Genomic DNA, 21,126 nt, shown 5'->3' on the forward strand with positions numbered 1-21,126 from the left:
TGATTCTACAAAGTGCAACAATTAAAATGTCCAACTTGGATGAAAGTTGGAAGTTTCTCAATGAAAATTTCTCGACGAAAATACTTCAAGATGGAGAAAGTACTCACCACGCTCAATCAATGACGCTGTCAATAGCCTGAGTGGAGCTCGAAAGAACTCTGTGTTGGTTCGGGTCCTGCACCAACGTTTTATGTGGACTCCCAGCAGGGCCGTGATCGTTGATAATTAGTGTGACCTTAACTTACGTCATAATTATTTTACTGCTACTCCCTAATCTTTTGAAGACAACTTACTGTGTATTCAAGAGTTGACTCTTTTCAAGCACTTATGTTTTGCTGTCTGTAATTAAATAATTATCAATTGTCTGACTAATGTCATACTAAATGTGTTCTAATCAGAACAGGTGACATTTGGCAAATTTACATCTAATGGTGTTGGCTGGCAATTAGTTGACTGATGTGGTGCAGAGGTGGTTCTAACATGGAGGAACAACAAGTCAAACATGACGTAGAATTATTGACTTTGCACCCGTTGTTGTGAAATCTAACAACTGGGAAACACAAGACGTAACATGGAAGAGGACACACGAGAGGAGGGGATGATGCTGGTTTTGGGATTGTTTTTTACAGAAAAATCCCTGACTAAAAAAAAGAGAAAAGATTTTGAAAAATTCTGGAGACAGCGTGAAAGTGGACTTTATAGTCTACTGCACAAGCGGTATCCATTTTATTCCGCTTATCCGGGGGATGGACTGCAGGGTTAGCATCTTAAGAAGGGAAGCCCAGACTTCCCTCTCCCTAGCCACTTCGTCCAGCTCTTCTAGGAAGATCTCCATTCTTCCCTCACTTGTGAACAAGACCCTGAGATACTTGAACGCCTCCACTTGGGGCAGGATCTCTTCCTTGACACGGAGAGGTCACTCCACCCTTTTCCGACAGAGCACCGTGGCCTGAGATTTGGAGGTGCTGATTTTCATGTGTCCTGGTGCAAAGTGCACGTATGGACACACTTATGTTTGAACATGGTGTTCGTTAAGGACAGTGCTTGATGATCATAGACGTCCAGTAACAAAGCAACAATCAAATTCAGATCGGAGAAGGGTGTCATTCCTCCGAATCGCACCCCTCCAGGTCTCACTGTCATTGCCCACGTGAGCGTTGAGGTCCCCAAGCAGAATAAAGGAGTCCCTAGCAGTGGCGTTCTCCAACACCCCCTTGAAAGACTCCAAAAAGGGTAAGCACTCTGAGCTGTTGTCCCCCCACCCAAAGGCGGAGAGAGGCTTTGGGTGGCTCTCGTCTATTGGGGTGAACCCAAATATACAGGCGCCGAGGCGTGGGGCAATAAATATACCCACAACTGTGCGGCACCTGTCACTGTGAGCAACTCCAGAGTGAAAAAGAGGAGAACCCCTCTCAAGAAGACCGGTACCGGAGCCCAAGCGCTGTGTTGAGGCGAGCCTGACTATATGTAGTCGGAATTTCTCAACCTTGCACACCAGCTCAGGCTCTTTCCCTACCAGAGAGGTGACGTTCCACGTCCCGAGAGCTAGTTTCTGTAGCCACGGATCAGACCACCGAGCTAACCATCTTCGGCCGCCCCCTTGGCCCCTCCCACATGTGGTGAGCCCTTTAGAAGCGAACTAATGTTGAGTTCGCCAATTAAGTTAATGGCCTGGGTCATTATCCTTTGTGTTTCAGATAGTTCAAGTACCTTTTTATTTACGCCCGCTTCCTCGTTCCTGTCAGGTCGCTTCTTGGTTGCGGCCGTTCCGTTTCAAGTCACAATTCAAGTCAAGTCATGACTCAGGAGTAGAGAATGCCATTTTTCAGGATTCCCACTGGGTCCCACGGGACACCAGCTCAGGGTCTTTCCCTGCCACAGAGTTGACCTTGCACGTCCTTAGCGATAGCTTCTGAAGCCGGTTATCGGACTACCAAACTGATCCCTTTGGCTGGCGTCCGTCTCGCACTACACCCGTAGGTGGTGAGCCCATGGGAAGCTAGCTAAAGGTGAAGTCTCTAATTAAGTTAATGGTCTGAGTTATTATGGTTTTGTCTTTGGGTAGTTCAAGTTTAGCTTTATTTACACCTGCTTCCTCATTCCTCAACCAGGTTGCTTCTTGGTTGCCTACTTTCCATTTCAAGTCAGAATTCACTAAGTCATGCCTCGGTTAGTCGAGGCTGAAAATTTTCGGGATCTGAGGGAATTTCACCATCAATCACGCAATTGGGCAGGAGCAGGATTGAAGGTCATCTCGAGCGGGTGGGAGCGGGAACTATGAAACAAAGTCACTGGGATTGGGTGGGTGTTGAAGCCGTAATGGCAGGAGTTGTTGGAAGTGGAAACCATAACAGGAGTGAAAACATAATGCAGTTATTTTATTTTTAGTCAAATCGATGTTTTGAACATTTCCCATCAGCATTTAGATAAACATTGCTATTGTTCATAAACTTGTTTTCTTTCTTGATCATTCCGGTAATACAGTGTCTTTTACAGTGACTAAAGCAGACATATTTTATACCGAGGAAAAATAACGGAGCAGGATTGACTGGTACAAAAAAAAATAATAAAGGAGTGAGGGGTGGTGGGTGGGGTGCGTGTATGGGAGTGGGCTTCTGTAAAATTTTGGCTGGGATAGGGATCAATTGCAGTGGGAGTGGGATTTTTTTCAAAGACTCGGGTTTGGGCAGGATTTCAAGATTTTTTAAACACTCACTTGAGACTGGGAGTAGTGGGAGCAACTTCTGTGGAAGTGGGAGGGAGTGGGATTCAACATCCGCTCCCATGTGAGCTTCGACTTGGGAATCGTTGACTTTTTGGTCGTAGATATTAAACACGTTTAATATTAAAGACTGTCGGACTCGACCCGTTCCAATGGGACAAATTCACTTCAGACCACAAGATAATTTTATAGGATAATCTGAGAAAACATATTCTGCAATTTGTCCTTGGTCAGAAAGGTGGCAAAATCAGGACATAAACAGACCCATTATCTTTACGTATGTGGCCGAGTAAACTGTCCGAATTATGCAGCCGCTCCGATTTTTTTACCTGCATAAAACCTGGACCCAGTATTTCAAAACATTTAATCTGGAATCTGATTGGTCTGGACAGGAATCAATCTCAAAATTGGGTATTTCGAACCAGAATGTGAACCTGACCCAAGGACATTTGGAATATAGATTTGGTAATCCAATCCTACCCAGAATCCCGATCAAATGCTCTTCTTGGGTATTTCAAATTCCAAGGTGGAGACCAGCAGTGTGCGTGCTCGCCAATGGCGAACTGAAATGTAAGGATCAAATACTTTCTAATTCTAAAGGAGCATTCCTTTTTTTTTTTTTTTTTTTTTTACAGGTTCATCCCACAAGGACCTGATGTAATGGTTTTATTAAACCATACAATTATGACCATATAACAGGGCAGTTGAATGTAGGGCTGCACCTATCGAATATTTTAGTATTCACATAGCCTACCGAAGTCAATCGAATAATCGAGTATCCAGATAAACTATTTTTGCTCGGTTAAAGAACATGTGCAATTCATAGTACATATACAGTATACCTGTATATTTCATCAAACGAGTGTTTTGTGTGTGAAAGAAGAGTGTACAAAACCATCAGACATCAAGAAGCAGGTTTTAGAATCAATTGTTTATAATTTAATGATATATGGTACACAGGACACCTGGGTCTTCAAACAGCAGCTGCTTTCTTCTCCTGATAGGTGGCCATCATCTTCTTGATCTCCGCTATGGCTTTCCCCGGGTTCAGGCCCTGTGAGGACGACACAGGCGGCAGGGTATAAGTGTCATTCACCGACGGTCAGCAGCGGCCGGACGCGTTACCTTGGGGCACGTCTTGGTGCAGTTCATGATGGTGTGGCAGCGGTAAAGAGAAAACGGATCCTGCAGCTTGGACAGACGCTCCTCTGTGAAGTCGTCCCGCGAGTCGATCATCCAACGGTAGGCCTGGAGAACGACAGGGAGTGCGCTCATCCTTGACACGTATGAGGCTCTTACAATACAGTGACGTTAAACACAAAAGTTTGGTTCAAATTCTAAATCTATGAAACGCTGTATTTGGCAACCCATTCTTTGCGGTCGCCATTCATGTTCACGTCTCAAGTGCGCGTGGTGCGTTCAGGGACACTGCGTCAAGGGGAGTGAATGTCTTCTTTGGTACGTAATTGCAACAATTGATGACTAGAAAAATTATTTGTATCAGAATGCCTTAGTTAACACTGCACGGAATTTATTTAGTTTTTTATTACATAAAATATTTTGTTAATATAAGTCAGCGAGAGCTGCGAGAAATGCAGTTATCATTGACCTTTCACCATCGTTCCTGTCACACCGCGTTGTTTGGTTTTGTTTGCGCATTAAGAACAAAAGTCCTGTTTTGTTTTATTTCCTCATTTAAAATAATATTAATAATGCATTACACTTACATAGCGCTTTTATGGACACTCAAAGACGCTTTACAATTGCATACATTATTCATTCATTCCACAGTCATAGCTGGTGGTGGTAAACTACTTGTGTAGCCCTGGGGCAGTCTGACGGAAGCGTGGCTGCCATTCTGCGCCTACGGCCCCCCGACCACCACCAAACATCCAATCACATTCATTCGTAGGCAATGTAGGTTAAGTGTCTTGCCCAAGGACACGACAACAACATGTGCTCAGGCTGGGATACGAACCAGCGATTCTCTGGTATTCTTAGGCTCTTCACCACACAAGAATGACTATTCAAGCAACAAGTTTTTCCTCATGTTTTTGAGATTGTAGGGTGAGAGCTGCAGCTGGTTACCAGGGTGGAGTGAATGGATGGCAACATGGGGGAAATGAAATGCCAGTGTTTTCAGGGAAACAGCCTGTCAACAACATATTATTTCAAAATTTTTAATTATGAACTATGAACTTAACTAGTTCATTTTTGGGATGAAATGAACTTTGAAGTAGTTTGTGTAGAAAACAAACTTTCCCAACACTGACTATTTCAGTGTGTATACTTTTTTAAAAAAATTTTTTTTTTAAACATTTTTGTTTGGTGGTGTGTAGTGAGATGTTTATAAAGTAAACCATGTACCAGGGTAGGCCTGCAGGATATTGGGAAAAAATGACATTGCAATTGTTTTTTTTTTTTTCAAACCTGCAATGTGAAATACAGGATCAGTGTTGGAAAAGTTCATTTTCTACATGGAGTAGTTTAAAGTTCAGTTCATCCTTCCAACAATTAACTAGTTCCGTTCATAGTTCAAAGTTCACTGGTCCAAAAATTAACCAGTTCATAGTTATCATCCCCCCCCCCCCCCCCCCAATATGTTGCTGACAGGCTGTTACCCTCAAAATACTGGCATTTTATTTGCCCATTGTTGCCACCCATTTGGTTCACACTAGTAGCTAGCTGCAGCGTCCCCCCCTACAATCTCTAAAACATGAGGAAAAACGTGTTGCTTGACTGTTTTTTAAGGAGGAATTAAAAGAAAAACAGGACTTTTGTCCTTAAGATGCAAACAAAAACATTCAACACAGTATGACAGGAACGATGGTGAAAGGAAATCGATAAAATAATTGATCTTGTCTTATATTGCAAAACAAAATCAATTCCATGTTATCCCAGTGTGATCGTACAGTGGTTTAACTGAAGCATTCTGATACAAATAATAATTTTCCTGGTAATCCATTTTGAAAATGATGTACTCTATTACAAAAGAACACATTCGCTCCCATTTACGCAGTGTCCCCAGATGCACCTCGTGCACTCACGCAGCTGCAGCGTGTCAGCCTAGTTTCACTCTGAAGCCCGAAATAGGAAATGCAGCAGGTGTACAATCTATTAATCTTTTGAGCATGCCCGAACAGATCCCTCTGCTGGTCACTTGTAATATTACAGTTGCTATCCCTGTATGTCACAGTACACCTACATCGTAGCAGACCCAGCGATTTGACTATTGCACACACATACGTCGCGATAACGATGCACAAACAAAATATCGTGCAGATATTGGTATCGATATTGTACATCTGCATGCTCCGATACCGCAACACCCGATACCGCTTCACCAGCCTTAAATACATACGATACCTTCCTGGTAGGAGCCATTACAAACATGTGGAGACACTTTAAGGAAATGGATGACAACACTTTTAGGCGACTGCAAATTATTCTCTGCAAAACTCCAATTCAGGCAGCAAGGGTGGTGACCACCTTCCGGCAAGCAACGAGCTTCACGACCCCCATCTCCCACTCGGCATGCAATGGTATTTCTCAGATGTTCCGGAATCGTTAATTATTTGACGTTCATATTCTGTTTGTGTTTTGTATTTTAACATGTTAAGTGCCCATAAAAGCTTCTGTTAGTTGTTGTGATCCATGTGGCCTTTTAAGTGACTATTTGCAGATAGAAACAAGTTTTTTGCCCCCACGTCAAACTAATATGAAGTTGTTTGTGTGTTGCACAAATGGAAATTTCTTGTAAAGTCCTGCTCAGAAATACTCACCCCTGGGGTGGCAATATTTTTTAGCATTATGCTTTTTTTCTTGACTGTCTGACATGAAATCAGACTTTCCTGATATCAAACCTTTCCTGTTTTAGGTCTATTGTGATTACCAAAATTATTTCTATTTACTAAATGCCAGAAAGTGAGAGGAATATTTTTTATTTTTATTTTTTTTAGAAAAATAGATATAATAGACAATACAGTTAATACAGTTCCCCACATTCAGTTGCGGCCCCTCACATATGTACGCCTTTGACACAGTGCCCCCTGGTGTTCCCGACTGAAACACCACATAACTAAAATGGCTTGTGTTACAGGCTACGTTTAAAAAAACATGCAGTTGGATGTTAAAATGTCATTTATTCTAAAAACTGTTGTATTTGAGTGAAACATGCCATGCCACATGTTCAAGAAAAGTTCGTTTTTGAACAATATTGGATTAAAACATGTTGATACCTGGAATCGGTGAGTACTCAAATGTAAGTACTTACACTTGAACTCTGTCTAAAAAGTGGTATCGGTGTGTCCCTTATTTATTTATTTGTATTTAACCAGGTTATTTTTATTTAGCCAGGTTGGTCTCATTGAGATTGAACCATCTGAGTAATACCTACGAATCCATTGTTTCAAGTAGCTGAGCTAAAACGTCAACATTCCATTATTACTTTTACAGTGGTTAATGTCTTCTTATATTTGACAATAACGTTAAAATGTTACTTTTAAAATTCCGGATACAATTAAGAAAAGTTGTATGGCAGTTTGGACTCTGGGACATTTTATACTGAATATAATTGATCTCAATGGTAAAAAAATAAATAAATAAATGTTCTCCTAAACAAATCCCAGGTCGACAAGCGTCACAGAACAGATTTTGGTCGAGGTACTATAGTACACACCTGCATGAGCACGGCGGGTCCGAGATATTTGTCACCATTCCACCAGTAGCTGGGGCAGCTGGTACTGCAGCAGGCGCAAAGGATGCACTCGTACAGCCCATCCTGCGCGGGACAAAAAAAAAAAAGGAAGTGAGATTAGTCCTCAGCATCATGGGACTTGCGCTATGGATAGCGAATGTGAAAGCAGAAATGAGAGGGACATGCCAATTTCTGCCTGTCCTCCACAGACTGCATGTACTGCTCCTTCCCCTCCTGGGACTTATCCTTCTTCTTCAAGTACGGCTCAATGGACTTGTACTGAGCATAGAAGTTGCTCATGTCCTGTGGAGCAAAGCACGCTTACTTAAAACTTTGCCATCCATTCTACACCTACAGATTGTTTTTATTTCAATCATGGGAAAAATAGCTTTGAAAGCCATACCCTGCGTTGGAAGAATACTTGACAACAAAATTACATTTCCAGAAGTTCCAGCCTCCCCCCCTAAAACGTTTGTAATGTTTTTCATATTTATTTAATATTGTACTTTAGACAAACATACAGTAATTCCAATTAAATACAAGGTAAATAAATTAAACTGTTTTTGCTTCAATTCAATGGTCATTGTGCTTCTTCAAGTGTGCGCATCTTGGCCACCAGAGGGGAGTAGAATATTATCAGAGACACACAAAGAAGTGTTTCACAACTGACTCTGACTTTATCTAAAAAAGATAAAGAATATATGCCTGTGCGTATTGTTATATTTGTCTGTCTACAAGTGTTGCGCCACCAAATATTTGTTGCTTAAATGGTTTTAACATCGCGACACAGATGCTATTCGTCCGCCCGTCTACGGCGTTTCCCATTATGCATTAGCATTAAGCTAGCACACTTTAAGGCGAAGTTATGTGGTTGTTTTACTTACACAATGTGTAATTCTCTTTGTTTAGTTTGACAGTTAACTTCAACTGGGAGTTAACCAGCTTGAAGCCTCAATTTGGAAATATATTTCACTATGTGCCAAACTGCTGCTTGAAGTTGAGTTTTCAGTTCTCTCCCACCAACAGTCACTCGTCTCTCAAATTTTTGTTGGCAAGTCAAAGAAAAATAAATACATAAAAAATAACGACGGCTTGCATCTCGAAAAACTCTTACTAGGCTTAAGATGGCGTATACTTACAGGCACCAGGTCTTTGACCACATACATATGTGGAAGGGGGTAAATCTTGGTTGGCTTGCTGATGTTCGTGTCAATCTTGTTGAGGCAGGCCAGCGTGTTCCCACCATTGATGTTCATTGCGCACGATCCACAGATACCTGCATTTACAAGTAAGAGAGTAGACCCCTCACGAGGATTCAGTTTTATTTGTATTTTTTGCAAGAACAATCTGAAATAACAGAGGCACTCTGCTTATGGTCTGATGTCAAACTTGAACATTCAGAATACACACCTTCTCTGCAGGAGCGGCGGAAAGTCAATGTGGGGTCCATTTCATTTTTGATCTTAATTAGGGCATCAAGTACCATAGGTCCACATCTGCAGGAAGGATAAAGAAAGAACCGAAATGTCAAACGTGCATGTTTAAAATCTTTTTGGCACACAGCTTTAGAGGCTCGCTAAGTCAAGCTGTGCGAACATGTTGGCCACTTTCCCAAATTTAAGACCTAATTTGGATGTTCCGCTGTTTTCAGGACAACACTTAATACGCTGCAGCTGTCACAGGCTTGGATCTGGGTCACCTACGTACGTGTTGAGGTCGATGTCGAAGGTCTGCATGCGAGGTTTGTCTCCTGGAGTGTCTGGGTCCCATCTGTACACCTGGAACTTCTTAATCCGAGGCTGTGCTGCTGGAGCGGCTGCTGTCTGCGCGCAACGCACTGCCTGCCACAACGAAATGCAATATTTAATCCAAATCAACATGATGAAAATGAAAAGGTGGGATAAACTATAGACAACTGTTTCCCAACCCTCAATGAACCAAGGCACATAGTTTACATTAGAAAAATCTGTCAGCACGCCACCGGTAAAAAAAAATGTCATGAAAGTAATGCATATATGTATATATTATTGAATTATTGGATAATTTCTCATGGCACAGTGGTTGGGAATCACTGCATTAATGGTGACTCTTTTTCACGTGATTTGCAGAGGTTAGAATTACTTTTTTTGGGAGGATTTTGAAATTATCCATGGTGGTCTAGTTTATTTAATATGTAAAAAAAAATAATGGTAGTATTCAAGAATGTCATTAAGGTTTCATCTACTACTACTGTAAATAAAGAGAATGGTGCCGATATGCAATCGGTATTCCAGGATATAGACGGACCCCTCTGTTGTCAATCTGAGTCATACCATACAAGTCATACAAGGCAATATTTTCTAACACGGAAAGGGTAAAAAAAAAAAAAAAACTTTACGAGAGTCGGTGATGATTATGAACATACCACTAGACCAGTTGATGAGCGGAAAGCCAAACCCCCACAGCGGCTCAAGGACGTGAGGCTAGCTACGGACATGTTGCTGTTTCTAGCCTGACCTACACTTCCTTCCTTCCTCCATGTCCCACAATCCACCGCAGTAGCGTCACCAGAAGGTGGAAGCGTTGGTTTTGAATACCGGCATCGCCCGGATTTTACATTCCTTAATCCGGCCCACCAAGCATTTACATTATCAACAGTCTCTTTAGCATGAGCATTTATCAGATAAAATACATTTTGGCTCTTTTCCCCCACGAAAATTTTTATAAATTATTTTTTTGAATTCATTTATCGCATTAAAGAATTAATTATTATGCATTATTACTATTGTTAATAATCTAATCCACTAAAATAAAAATTCCACCTGGATTTACCATTGCTTTATTTTTTTTATTGAATAATGGGATTAATTATAATTAAATAAAAATACCCATAAAAAGATAATTTTTATTATTTTACAAAAATAACAACATGATTTTGCATATTTTAAACACCCAATTATATATTTTTTAACCTAATCTATAAATGACCTGGCCAATGTTTGAGTTTTAAAAAATAAAATTGTGGCCCTCAATCACAAAATGTTGCCCAACACGGTGCTAAATAAAATAAGAGTTGGTGCTTATTGTTGAGTTTTAGAATTTCCGCACATCACCATGCACAAAACTTGACTTTCCAATCCAGTTTAAATCCAAATGTATTCATATCGCACGTATACAAACAAAGTAATATTAATAAAACATATTACAAAACCAACAAACCACTTATTTTCATAGAAAGAAATACATCAGTAATCAGTAACTGTTTTTTTTTGTTTTGTTTTGTTTTCCCGGAGCTAATCCATTAGTGTCTGGAAAACCTTTACCGGCTTTCACGGTACAAAAAAAACAAGCGAACCCATGTACCACTAGCGTGCAGTGAGTCTCACGTAATGAGCGAGTGTGACTCGTGTGGATTCTATCGAATGTCACAGTCAACACCGTGGCCTCATTGTTGCTGGTGGTTTTTTTAGTAAGAATTCTGTGGAAATCCAAAAATGGTATTCCTGACGTTGTCCAACTGGATTAGAAGCCGTGGACCGGACAGATACTGGAAGGTTCAAGAACTTCTCAAGCATGCACGGGTAAGCACAAGAGAGCAACGTGTTAATGTTAAACTACTGTTTCCCGTTTGTATTACACGTCCCTATCATCGTCCTCTTGTTTGTTGATGTTCTGAGAAATGACTCAAAGATGTCTATAAATGTGACGATGATGTCATCATATAAGATATTGGACGTCTGTTTGAAGCATTTCAGAGGCAGAAAGAACCGCTGTTACAGTCTGGCCGTGCGGGCTGTCAGGAGGGCTTTTGTCTACGCTACGAAAGGACGCAGGCTGAAGAAACGCAACATTAGAACGGTGAGAAATGCATATTTCGTTATTGTACTCATGAGGACCACCGTACCAAACATGGAGAAGCAATACAAGAGCGCTATCAAAAAAAGGTTCTGCCTTGGACTAGATAATAATGCTCACATTTGTCCAATTGATTGCAAGGTGGGTCAAAAAAAAAAAAGTGCCAGGACTGGTGTCATAAAAGTTATTTTCAAACCTAAACTCCAGCCAATGAGCTTTGCCCCCCTTCGATGTGGGCCAGATGATCAACCGGCACAGCCGCAGAGAGATCTGCCACGCTTGCGTCATTCAGTCAGTGTGCGAGAGTTGTAGCTCACAAGCCCCGAGCATCTGACAGTTCCTGGCCGAGAAGAAAATCGCTGTGCTGGAGCTCACCTGACCTCGCTCTGTGTGATTTTATTTTTTGTTTTGGTTTGGTTTAGTTTTTTTATCCCCCCCCCTTTCCCAAGCTTAAGAGGGTCCTCAAAGACACCACTTTTGCAAATGTGGATGAGCTCAAGATGACTGTCAATAGAGCTGGGGATGATCCCGGAAGAATCCTTCCAGCAGTGCATGAAGGCGCGGCAGAGAATGATGTAAAAATGTGTTACTTGGTATTAAAGTGGAGATCACTATTTGAGAAAATATGGTATGGTCATTTTTTTATTTGCTTTGTTTAGTTACATGAGTGGGACCAAATAGAAATGCAGAAATGTTATGAGACACGTGTAGGTTTCTCATGAGTGTATATTTGTGCTAAAGTGGTTAATGTGTGCGACTAAAATGTGCATCTTACAGGTAGCCAGATTTCATCTTGAAGGAGACTAAAAAATTATTATTATTTTTTTGTCATATAATCATCCCTCCTTTGTTTGTCTTATTCCAGCTGTGGATCACACGCATTGCTGCAGCGTCCCGAGAGCACGGCATGAAGTATCCCGTCCTCATGAGCAACCTAATAAAGGTTAGTCTTTTTAAATATTTTTATTTTATTTTTTTTAACTCAAAACACTGAATAGCTTCCCCTCTTAGAATATTTTTAAGGGGTGTACAACTGTACCGTTTTCTAAATATGATAACTAGAATCAAACCAAGCATTGTTGTCTTTGTAAAACCAGAATATACGACACATCGCTTTTATTGGATCGTATTAGATTGTGCACTAAAGTTCCGTCTGTTCTTATCTACAGAGCAGTGTTCAGCTCAACCGGCGGGTTCTCAGCGACCTGGCCATCACGGAACCCAGGTCGTTCCTCGCCCTCGCGAAGCTGGCCCGGACCCGGCAGCAGGAAGGCTTCTGTGCAGCGCTGGGTGACGGCAAAGAACCTCCCGGTGTCTTCTCCCGTGTTGTTGTGCAACAGTAGTGGACGCGCTACTGGCCTCAGTATTGTGGAGCTGTTCATTAAACGGGCACATACAGTCGATTTGGTTTAGTTTTTTTATTTTTTTTTTTTTTTCCATTTGTTCTTTACAGTGTAAAGGGGTTAGAAAGCTTTGTTTTGTAAAACTATCAATAATATCAGTGTATTATTGTAAAATGACAAGACATGGTGATTTTCTAACTCTTTGAAGCCGTCACACCGCCACAATTCCAGTTGGGAACGATTTCATGTCATAATAGTGTGTCTACAGATTATATTACAAATAAATTCAATTCCTCTGCATAGGGTTGATCTGAAATGTCTGTCCATTTTTTTCCTTTATGTAAATATTTATTTCTCATTGTGTGATTGTCCTCTGATTGTTTAGTTACCATTAAACATTTTGATATACTGTACGTTTTGTTTGCTTTTAATGTATGTGTTACAGGTGAACTTAAATTGAAAACTTTGGAATATACATATCCAGCTGTGGAATGTTTCAGAACTTTCTTTGTGTTCAATTTCCTGTTCCCTAAAAAGGATCGGAATGAAAATTTACAGCAGGTGTTTGATCCAAAAATGGACCAATAAGTTTCCTGGTTTAATTAGAATTGGTATTTAAACAGTCCTTATGATCATGCTGTTCACATTTTGTCATAGAAATGAGACCCAAGATGTCTCCTAACAATTGATCAACTGTACCTCTCCATTGCAAAGCTTCCAACCGGATGTGAATGTCAATAGTAAACAAGTTGTAACGGAGACTGGAAGACTTACAGAAAGGTATAAAAGTGGGCATCCTTGTAGATATGATTAACGAGTCATGGATAAAAAATGACAATTTTGCTATTCAGTTGTGCAAAATGTACTGAAACAGTTGGACATATGTAGGCTATTTTAAAATAAAGGTCAAATCAAGTTCACCTGGAAAGATTATAGTGCATTTTAGTTCTATGATGAAATTCCAGGTGAAAACTAAATAACTATTTTTGAGTAGCGTATATATCATTCAGTGGGCATGCAAATTTAAAAAAAAAAACAGCAATGTCAAATTTTTTCCTGGTCACGAAGCATCCCAGAAGCAAGGACATTCAACAAAAGTCAACGTTTGACTTTCAGAAGCAGCCGGACTGATGTAACAAACCGACATGACGCTCGGATCGGATTTGTCCCATGACGGCTGCCGTCTCTCATCTGGGTGGGGCCTACTGATGACCTCTGCAGTCACAACGACCAATAAAAAGAAAGAACACTCAAATCGAGCCAATCGTTATTGGTGTTACTCAGCGACACCGGCCCTCTCCGTTGCGCATGCGCATAACACTAGTGAGTGGCACGCGCGTGGAGGAAGTCGAGTGACAGATCTTTGGCAGCCCGTCCCGGTCCCACTACACACAACTGGCCCAATTCATCCTTAGTCACTCCCAAAAATGTCGTGGCTGTTCGGCCTGAACAAGGGGCAACCGGAGCCTCCTCCGGGTCTGCCGGTTCAGCCTCCCCAGCCGCCGCCGTCCGGAGGCTCCAGCGGCGGTGGAGATAAACCCAAGGACAAATGGAGCAACTTCGATCCCACCGGGCTGGAACGGGCTGCACAGGCGGCCAAGGAGCTCGACAAGTCCCGTAGGTTTTCCGAGAGGAGGGGGGCTCTTTACACGGGACGCACTCACTAACTCCGGAGTTTCCTTTTGGTTTATTCCTGTACCTGCAGTCTCTTTGACATCGAGGCCTAGCACTCTGGTTCAATTGGTATCTTCCTCAACATTAATATGCAATAATACATGCCAATTTCACCAAAAAACACTTTTTTTTTTTTTGTCCCACCGCCATTCAAACTCACAGGCATGGTTCAAAGGTCGTCATCACGCTCCCAAGCAAGCAGTGTGTGTGTGTGTGTGTGTGTGTGTGTGTGTGTGTGTGTGTGTGTGTGTGTGTGTGTGTGTGTGTGTGTGTGTGTGTTTGTCTTTGTGTCTTTTGACTGACATGCTTATAATGCCTTGTGTTGTCCATTCATTTAGGAAATGCCAAAGAAGCTCTGGAGTTGGCCCGCATGCAGGAACAGAGTACCCACTTGGAGCACCAGAGCAAAATCAAGGTACGCCGTAAGAAATAAACAACAGCGGCGCCTCTCTCTTGGTGCAAGTCATTTCATTTAGCTTGTGGTGTAGCTCGTCGCTGTTTGATATTTACAATGTGAGACTTTAAAGTTCTATAATGGACCGTAAATTTCCGTCTAGTGATTGTAGTGGTTCACCTGCACATATTACACATGCGAATATGAGCAAAAACAAAAACTGCCAGTCTTACTGTAGGAAATAAACAAGTGGAAACGGCAGAAAGTAACACAGAAGCAACAAGTTTGCTAGTGACATAACACAAATGCGCACAACAGAAATAAGGGCCACAATCTTCGTCACATTTATTCAACGTCATCCTGCTCACGAAATCCATTGAAGTCATTCATGCCGCTTCAATGGCCAGGTCAATCGCCTTCAACTTTAAGGCTTCATCGTTTGTCTGTCAGCTAGATAAATAGCATAATAGCATCTCCTTTCATGTTATCAATTCAGATTGCCATTTGGAGTGTGTTTATATTCATGTAACTATGTAATTTGGCCTTGGAAAAGTTGAGTTTTTGCCTCTGGTTAGACAATAATGTCAATAATGTCATAATGAGGCTAAAAAGTTTTGTTTGATGGCTTTTATTCTGTTTTCCACCGTGACAGGAGTATGAAGCGGCCGTGGAGCAGCTGAAAGGCGACCAGATCCGAATGCAGGGTGAGGAGAGGAGGAAAACTCTAAATGAAGAAACCAAGCAGCATCAAGCGGTGAGTTTTGCGCCATATTTGTCCAACATTTTTCACTTTTTTGTGTAAGTAATCCTTCGTGTCTTCTTCAGAGGGCTCAGTACCAGGACAAGCTGGCCCGGCAGCGCTACGAGGACCAACTAAGACAACAGGTGAGCTGTCCTGATTTAGTTTGACAGTCCTCTGCAGTAAAGAGTTTTGGTTTGAGTTTTCCCTCCACCCCCGCTCAGCAAATGCTGAACGAGGACAACCTTCGCAAGCAGGAAGAGTCGGTTCAGAAACAGGAAGCCATGAGGAAAGGTCCGTGCATCGGCTCTTCAATAAACCCAAGATCCGCCGATGAGCTGGAGGTTGATGTGTTTTGATATTTTTTTTTTCCTCCTACAATAGCGACCATCGAGCACGAGATGGACCTGAGGCACAAGAACGAGATGCTGCGCATCGAGGCCGAGTCCAAAGCGCGGGCTCGTGTGGAGCGAGAGAACGCCGACATCATACGCGAGCAAATCCGCCTGAAGGCTGCGGAGCACAGACAGACAGTCCTGGAGTCCATAAAGTAAGACATGCTCACTTGACAGGCCAGTTTAGACGCATGCACTCGGGCCACAACATTAGGTACACTTTCACAACAGTGACACACATTTTTTGTGATGAATGGTCCCTCCTATTTTTTTCATGGCGAATCCTTGAAATGATTGTCAAACTTGGATACCATACTCCTCCCGTGTTAGGTGGTGCAGGCCAAAAAAGCGTAGCAATTTGGCGTTGACCATCCATCTAGTATACCTGCTTCTGATTGAGGCTCATTTGGGCAAATTCCTTCAACGTATGGAGCCCTGGAATTTACGCAAAATAGCCGCTTCAAACCAAAATGTCTGACTCCCGATTCAATTCCGGGCATGGGTACTTTTGACTTTTTTGTGCGTCCTGCTATGATGGGCATGTCCACCGAATTTCATGTTGGTGGGTGAAACTGGTGTTGGGGGATAATATTTTCTAACTTTCCTAGTAAGTTAAAAGACTCCTTAATTTTTTTTTTTTTTTTTTTAAAGTCTCCTAAAATTCATACAGTTTCACTCTTGGTGAGCTTCTGGTATTTTAATTTGCCAATAGAATAATACTAAGCCGATTCCATGTGATTACTTAGTAACGCTCAGTTAAGAGAATGAGAATCAAACCTGTTTGACAGTCTTTATGAAAGCAATTGTTGATAGAGAGCTTGTATTACTGTAGACTTATTAAATTGTGCAGGTGTGCCTAAAGTTCCTAAATCATATCAATGTGATACTGGTCACGCTGATGTAATGAACGTACTTATTACTTTTAGAACAGCAGGCGCGGTATTTGGAGAAGGATTCAGAGCCTTTGTGTCTGACTGGGACAAAGTCACGGCCACGGTGAGTCATCTGCTTCTATATGCTGCGCGTGTACAGTAGAACCTCTAATGTGCCCAAGGTTCGATCCTAATGTGGATAAGCGCTACAGAAAATGGATGGATAGCTAAATTGTCCCCCTCAGACTAACTGGTTGTCCATGTAACAACTTTATCTCCTTGCAACAAACAGGTGGCCGGACTAACACTTTTAGCTGTGGGGGTGTATTCAGCCCGCAACGCCACCGGAGTGGCGGGTCGCTACATCGAGGCGAGACTGGGGAAGCCGTCTTTGGTGCGAGAGACGTCCCGTTTCACTGTGGGGGAGGCCATTAAGCATCCAGTCAAGGTAGGACTTTTACGTCACAAATAAATCCTGTATTTGATGTATTCCTCTTTTGACATCATTGTTCCTCTCGCGCCGCTTTTTAGACGGTCAAAAGACTGAAAAGCAAACCTCAGGATGCCCTTGAAGGAGTTGTGCTCAATGTAAGTAGCAAGAACACACAAGCTACTATCAAGTACAGACAGTATTGTGACAGTTTTATGTTCTAGCCTATGCTGGAGGAGCAAGTGCGTGATATTGCCATAGCGACAAGAAACACAAGGCAGAACAACGGCCTCTACAGGAACATCCTGATGTACGGACCCCCAGGCACCGGCAAGACGCTGTTTGCGAAGGTACAGAGTGGCTGATGAGACTTTTTAAAAAGGAGCTTCGGCTGGAAAGCATTTGTCTGTTTTGAGCAGAAGCTGGCAGTGCATTCTGGGATGGACTACGCAATCATGACCGGGGGTGACGTCGCACCGATGGGCCGCGATGGTGTGACGGCCATGCATAAAGTGTTTGACTGGGCCAAGACGAGCAGACGAGGGTAAGCTACTTACTTACTGACTGACTTATAGGAATAAAATGGAAACCTGCAAAAATTTCAATTCCCTTTTATGTTATTACAGTCTGCTGTTATTCGTCGATGAAGCCGACGCATTCCTTCGTAAGAGATCCACTGTAAGTTTGAATTATCCAGAAACGATTAACTTTTTGTCATTTCTTAAAAAAAGAAAAAGAAAAGTCTTTCTAGCCTCAAGTGTGTTGATTAATTTTAATTGTATGCAGCATTTCTGGTTCAAACCAGTTAAATCATGTTTGCCACATTTGTAGATCAGGTTAAAAAAAAAAAAAGTTGCTAAAATGTGTATCTAAAATAGTTTATATTAATGATAACAAAAAATCATCATCGATTGTAAAATGTTAGTAATAATTAATTTAATGTGACCGATTATTTAATAAAATAGTTAAATGCATATGTAAAATATTTTTGTACTTTTTAAACATTTTGGTGGACTAGCCAAAAGTCAAACACACAAACAAAGAAGCAAACAACATTGACAATTAAACCAATTACCATATTGTTTGAGAGACAAAAATCATAAATTGATAAGTATATTTTGATGGATTTTTATTTATGCATAGCACTTTGTTTGAGCTGCAGTTGTTTGCTAAAGTGCTCTATAAATAAAACTGAATTGAGTAACCAATTTTAGAAACAAACAAGACAAATGAAACATTGCTGGCGTCCGGCAAAATCCTCTCATCAAAAAAATACGGCATTGAGCCATAAATGTTGCATCGTCAAACGGAGCAAACCATTTTCAACACTTCTCATTGGCCAATAATTTGTAAAAATAAACCCATGTGGGGACTGACCAATAGTATTGATTTGTGAAAGAAATGTGAAATTGACCAAATTTGGATATGGGAGGTTTCTGCACGACGGCAGCGATATATTAATTCACATTTTTAATTAGCACATTATTGCATGAGCTACATGAATAAGAAGACAATAGTGAACACATTTTTTAATCTCAGGAAAGAAACCGCTAATGATGTTCCGTGGCTGGAATTTAAGAATGGAGCGGGCTGTATGTGTCCCCTGAGCTAATTTGGAATCTTCCTTCCCGATGTTTGCAGGAGAAGATCAGTGAAGATCTCCGAGCCACTTTGAATGCATTCTTGTATCGCACTGGAGAGCAGAGCAACAGGTAAAGTCTATTCTATATTTGGAAAGTTTGGCCTTTGCGACTACCTGCCACATCTCAAACTGTGCTGTTTTGCTGTTCCCATCAAGGTTCATGTTGATTTTGGCCAGTAACCAACCAGAGCAGTTTGACTGGGCCATTAACGACCGTATCGATGAAATAGTCAATTTTGCTCTGCCCGGGCTGGAGGAGAGAGAGAGGCTGGTGCGTTTGTACTTTGACAGATATGTTCTGGAGCCCGCCACCGGAGGGAAGCAGTGAGTAAAATATATATAGTTTTTGGGCACAACAAAAATGATGGCTTAGACTGCTCAATCAGTAGCAAACAAAACAACACAACAATGAAGTGCTTCAAGAAGCGATTAATAGACCAATCCAAAAAATGTTCTTTACAATAATTTATTCAATTATTCCCATCACTTGCAATCCCGAATAGCCTTCATTTCCTTAATAAAACTGACGTGCTTATAAAACTGTATCCAGGCTCACAGTTGTTGTCTTTTGTTCACTTGCAAACGCATGAATGTTTGTCTTCCTGCAGGAGAATGAAGCTGGCGCAGTTCGATTATGGTAAAAAATGCTCCGAGATAGCCAAGCGGGCAGAAGGCATGTCCGGTAGAGAGATCTCCAAGTTGGGAGTGGCCTGGCAGGTAAGGCCCTTAAAGTGCTCATCAAAGTGAACCCTGGGTTATCGCGGGGGTTACGTCCAAGTTCAAATCTGTGACATGAGAGACCATATAAAAGCATTTTTAAAAATTGTTTAACCCCTCCCACTTATTTTAAATACACTTAAACTTATTATAACACACTTCCTTAGCGCCGCCTCGCACAGTTTTCCAAAAAAGAGGCAAAGCTATTCAAGCTATTTGTATACTGAAGTGAGTTGAAGGGCTTCATTTGGACAAAAGTAGTGCTTTGCCGCCATCTTGTTGCATCTCTAGGCCGTTCTACACCTTTTGGTGGGGTATCAATTACTTGGGGATTTTTGCTATTCGCAAGTAGCGGTGACTTAAAAATCAGCGATATAACAGCCGAACACTGTCATCTTAAGCGTGTTTTTGGTTCTAATACGAGCACCATGTCCTCACAGGCAGCGGCGTATTCCTCCGAGGACGGCGTTCTGACAGAGGCCATGATCGACGCCCGCGTGGGCGACGCCGTCAAGCAGCACCGGCAGAAGATGGACTGGCTGCGTACCGAAGAGGAGGCTCAGACCAAGACCCTCACGCCTCCGCCAGCAGGGGGCGCCGCTAGTAGCGCTGTCGGTAAAATAGGCTTCACTCTGCCACTTGGAGAGACACCTCAGGCTCAGGAGGTGATCGCCCCGCTCCTCGTCCACGAGATGAAGCAACAACGGGACGGTCTATCTCAAGAGAGGACAGCAGAGGTTCAAAGTTCTGCCTCAGCCGGACTAGACTGTGAAGAAGCAGTCAAAGCAAGTTTAGAGCAGCCCGCGGCTGACAGTGAAGGCAGCGTGGAGAAAATGGACATGACTGGCTCGTCTCCAAAAGATGGAACTCCAGTCTGAATCATAGATTATTTCAATGAATTAGAAAGACTCATGTCCCTCGAACGAGTCTGTCACTGTGTCTTCACACATGTTCCGACTATCTTGGACTGGTTCGTTTATTGTTGGAGGAAACTAACCTGTAAAAGATTACTTGTCTGTCTGTAACAAGTTCAACATAATATAAATGTGCACAATGGAGTCAAGTAGAATTAAACTGCTCTGTGTCTTTCTAACCAGTAACAATTGATATGATTATCACCTACATCACCATCGCTACATTAATACAGGTTCTTTTTTCACCCTGAAATGAATGACGAAAGTGAAGGCAACATGCCTGCAACAACCAGCCATTCCAACAAAGTGATGACATCATGTACACGACTTGATGTGCTATAATTAACTCATTCAAATATGTTATAATTAATGGTATAGCGCTTTCAATTAAAACCTCAAGTAATGTTGAGGTGAAATAAGAGATAAAACACTAAGAGGAAAACTCAAATGGACTGTGTGATTTCACTGGAAATATGAACTGATAAATGTTAAACATATGAACATACATGATCAAGTGTCCTTTAACATTTGCCTCAAGTTTTTTTATAACCTAAAATTGCTTGCTTTTAATTAATTTGGTTGACTTAAAGGAACAAATGGTGAAATATGTTTCCAATTTCAATAAATGGTTTAAATAATTACAATTAAAATGAAATTAACTATCCATCCATCCATTTTCTGAGCCGCTTCTCCTCACTGGGGTCGCGCGCGTGCTGGACCTATCCCAGCTATCATCGGGCAGGAGGCGGGGTAC

The 21,126-nt window shown here is 41.7% G+C and overlaps 3 protein-coding genes across 3 annotated transcripts; 2 read left to right on the forward strand and 1 right to left on the reverse strand.

Moving 5' to 3' along the window:
* Positions 1-3,634: 3,634 nt before the first annotated feature.
* Positions 3,635-9,982, reverse strand: sdhb (succinate dehydrogenase complex, subunit B, iron sulfur (Ip)). Its single transcript, XM_061783639.1, has 8 exons — positions 9,823-9,982; positions 9,126-9,259; positions 8,829-8,914; positions 8,558-8,694; positions 7,605-7,721; positions 7,401-7,502; positions 3,848-3,970; positions 3,635-3,776 (listed from the first exon to the last, which is right to left on the reverse strand). Exons 1-8 carry the CDS (start codon positions 9,892-9,894, stop codon positions 3,696-3,698), a joined length of 852 nt encoding a protein of 283 aa, XP_061639623.1. The 5' UTR covers positions 9,895-9,982; the 3' UTR covers positions 3,635-3,695.
* A 768-nt stretch (positions 9,983-10,750) lies between these two features.
* mrpl20 (mitochondrial ribosomal protein L20) lies at positions 10,751-13,008 on the forward strand. The gene is made up of 4 exons (XM_061783642.1): positions 10,751-10,978; positions 11,145-11,255; positions 12,118-12,195; positions 12,422-13,008. Exons 1-4 carry the CDS (start codon positions 10,892-10,894, stop codon positions 12,593-12,595), a joined length of 450 nt encoding a protein of 149 aa, XP_061639626.1. The 5' UTR covers positions 10,751-10,891; the 3' UTR covers positions 12,596-13,008.
* Positions 13,009-13,898: 890 nt separating this feature from the next.
* Positions 13,899-20,551, forward strand: atad3 (ATPase family AAA domain containing 3). Its single transcript, XM_061783636.1, has 16 exons — positions 13,899-14,212; positions 14,608-14,684; positions 15,316-15,417; positions 15,489-15,548; positions 15,627-15,696; positions 15,787-15,952; positions 16,724-16,793; positions 16,962-17,117; positions 17,201-17,257; positions 17,324-17,449; positions 17,519-17,643; positions 17,726-17,777; positions 18,741-18,811; positions 18,898-19,065; positions 19,350-19,458; positions 19,899-20,551. The coding sequence occupies exons 1-16, from the start codon at positions 14,023-14,025 to the stop codon at positions 20,334-20,336; spliced, it is 2,037 nt and encodes a 678-aa protein (XP_061639620.1). The 5' UTR covers positions 13,899-14,022; the 3' UTR covers positions 20,337-20,551.
* The last annotated feature ends 575 nt before the right edge of the window (positions 20,552-21,126 follow it).

Source organism: Phyllopteryx taeniolatus, chromosome 9 (genome assembly GCF_024500385.1).
Source record: "Phyllopteryx taeniolatus isolate TA_2022b chromosome 9, UOR_Ptae_1.2, whole genome shotgun sequence".
Classification (NCBI taxonomy): domain Eukaryota; kingdom Metazoa; phylum Chordata; class Actinopteri; order Syngnathiformes; family Syngnathidae; genus Phyllopteryx; species Phyllopteryx taeniolatus.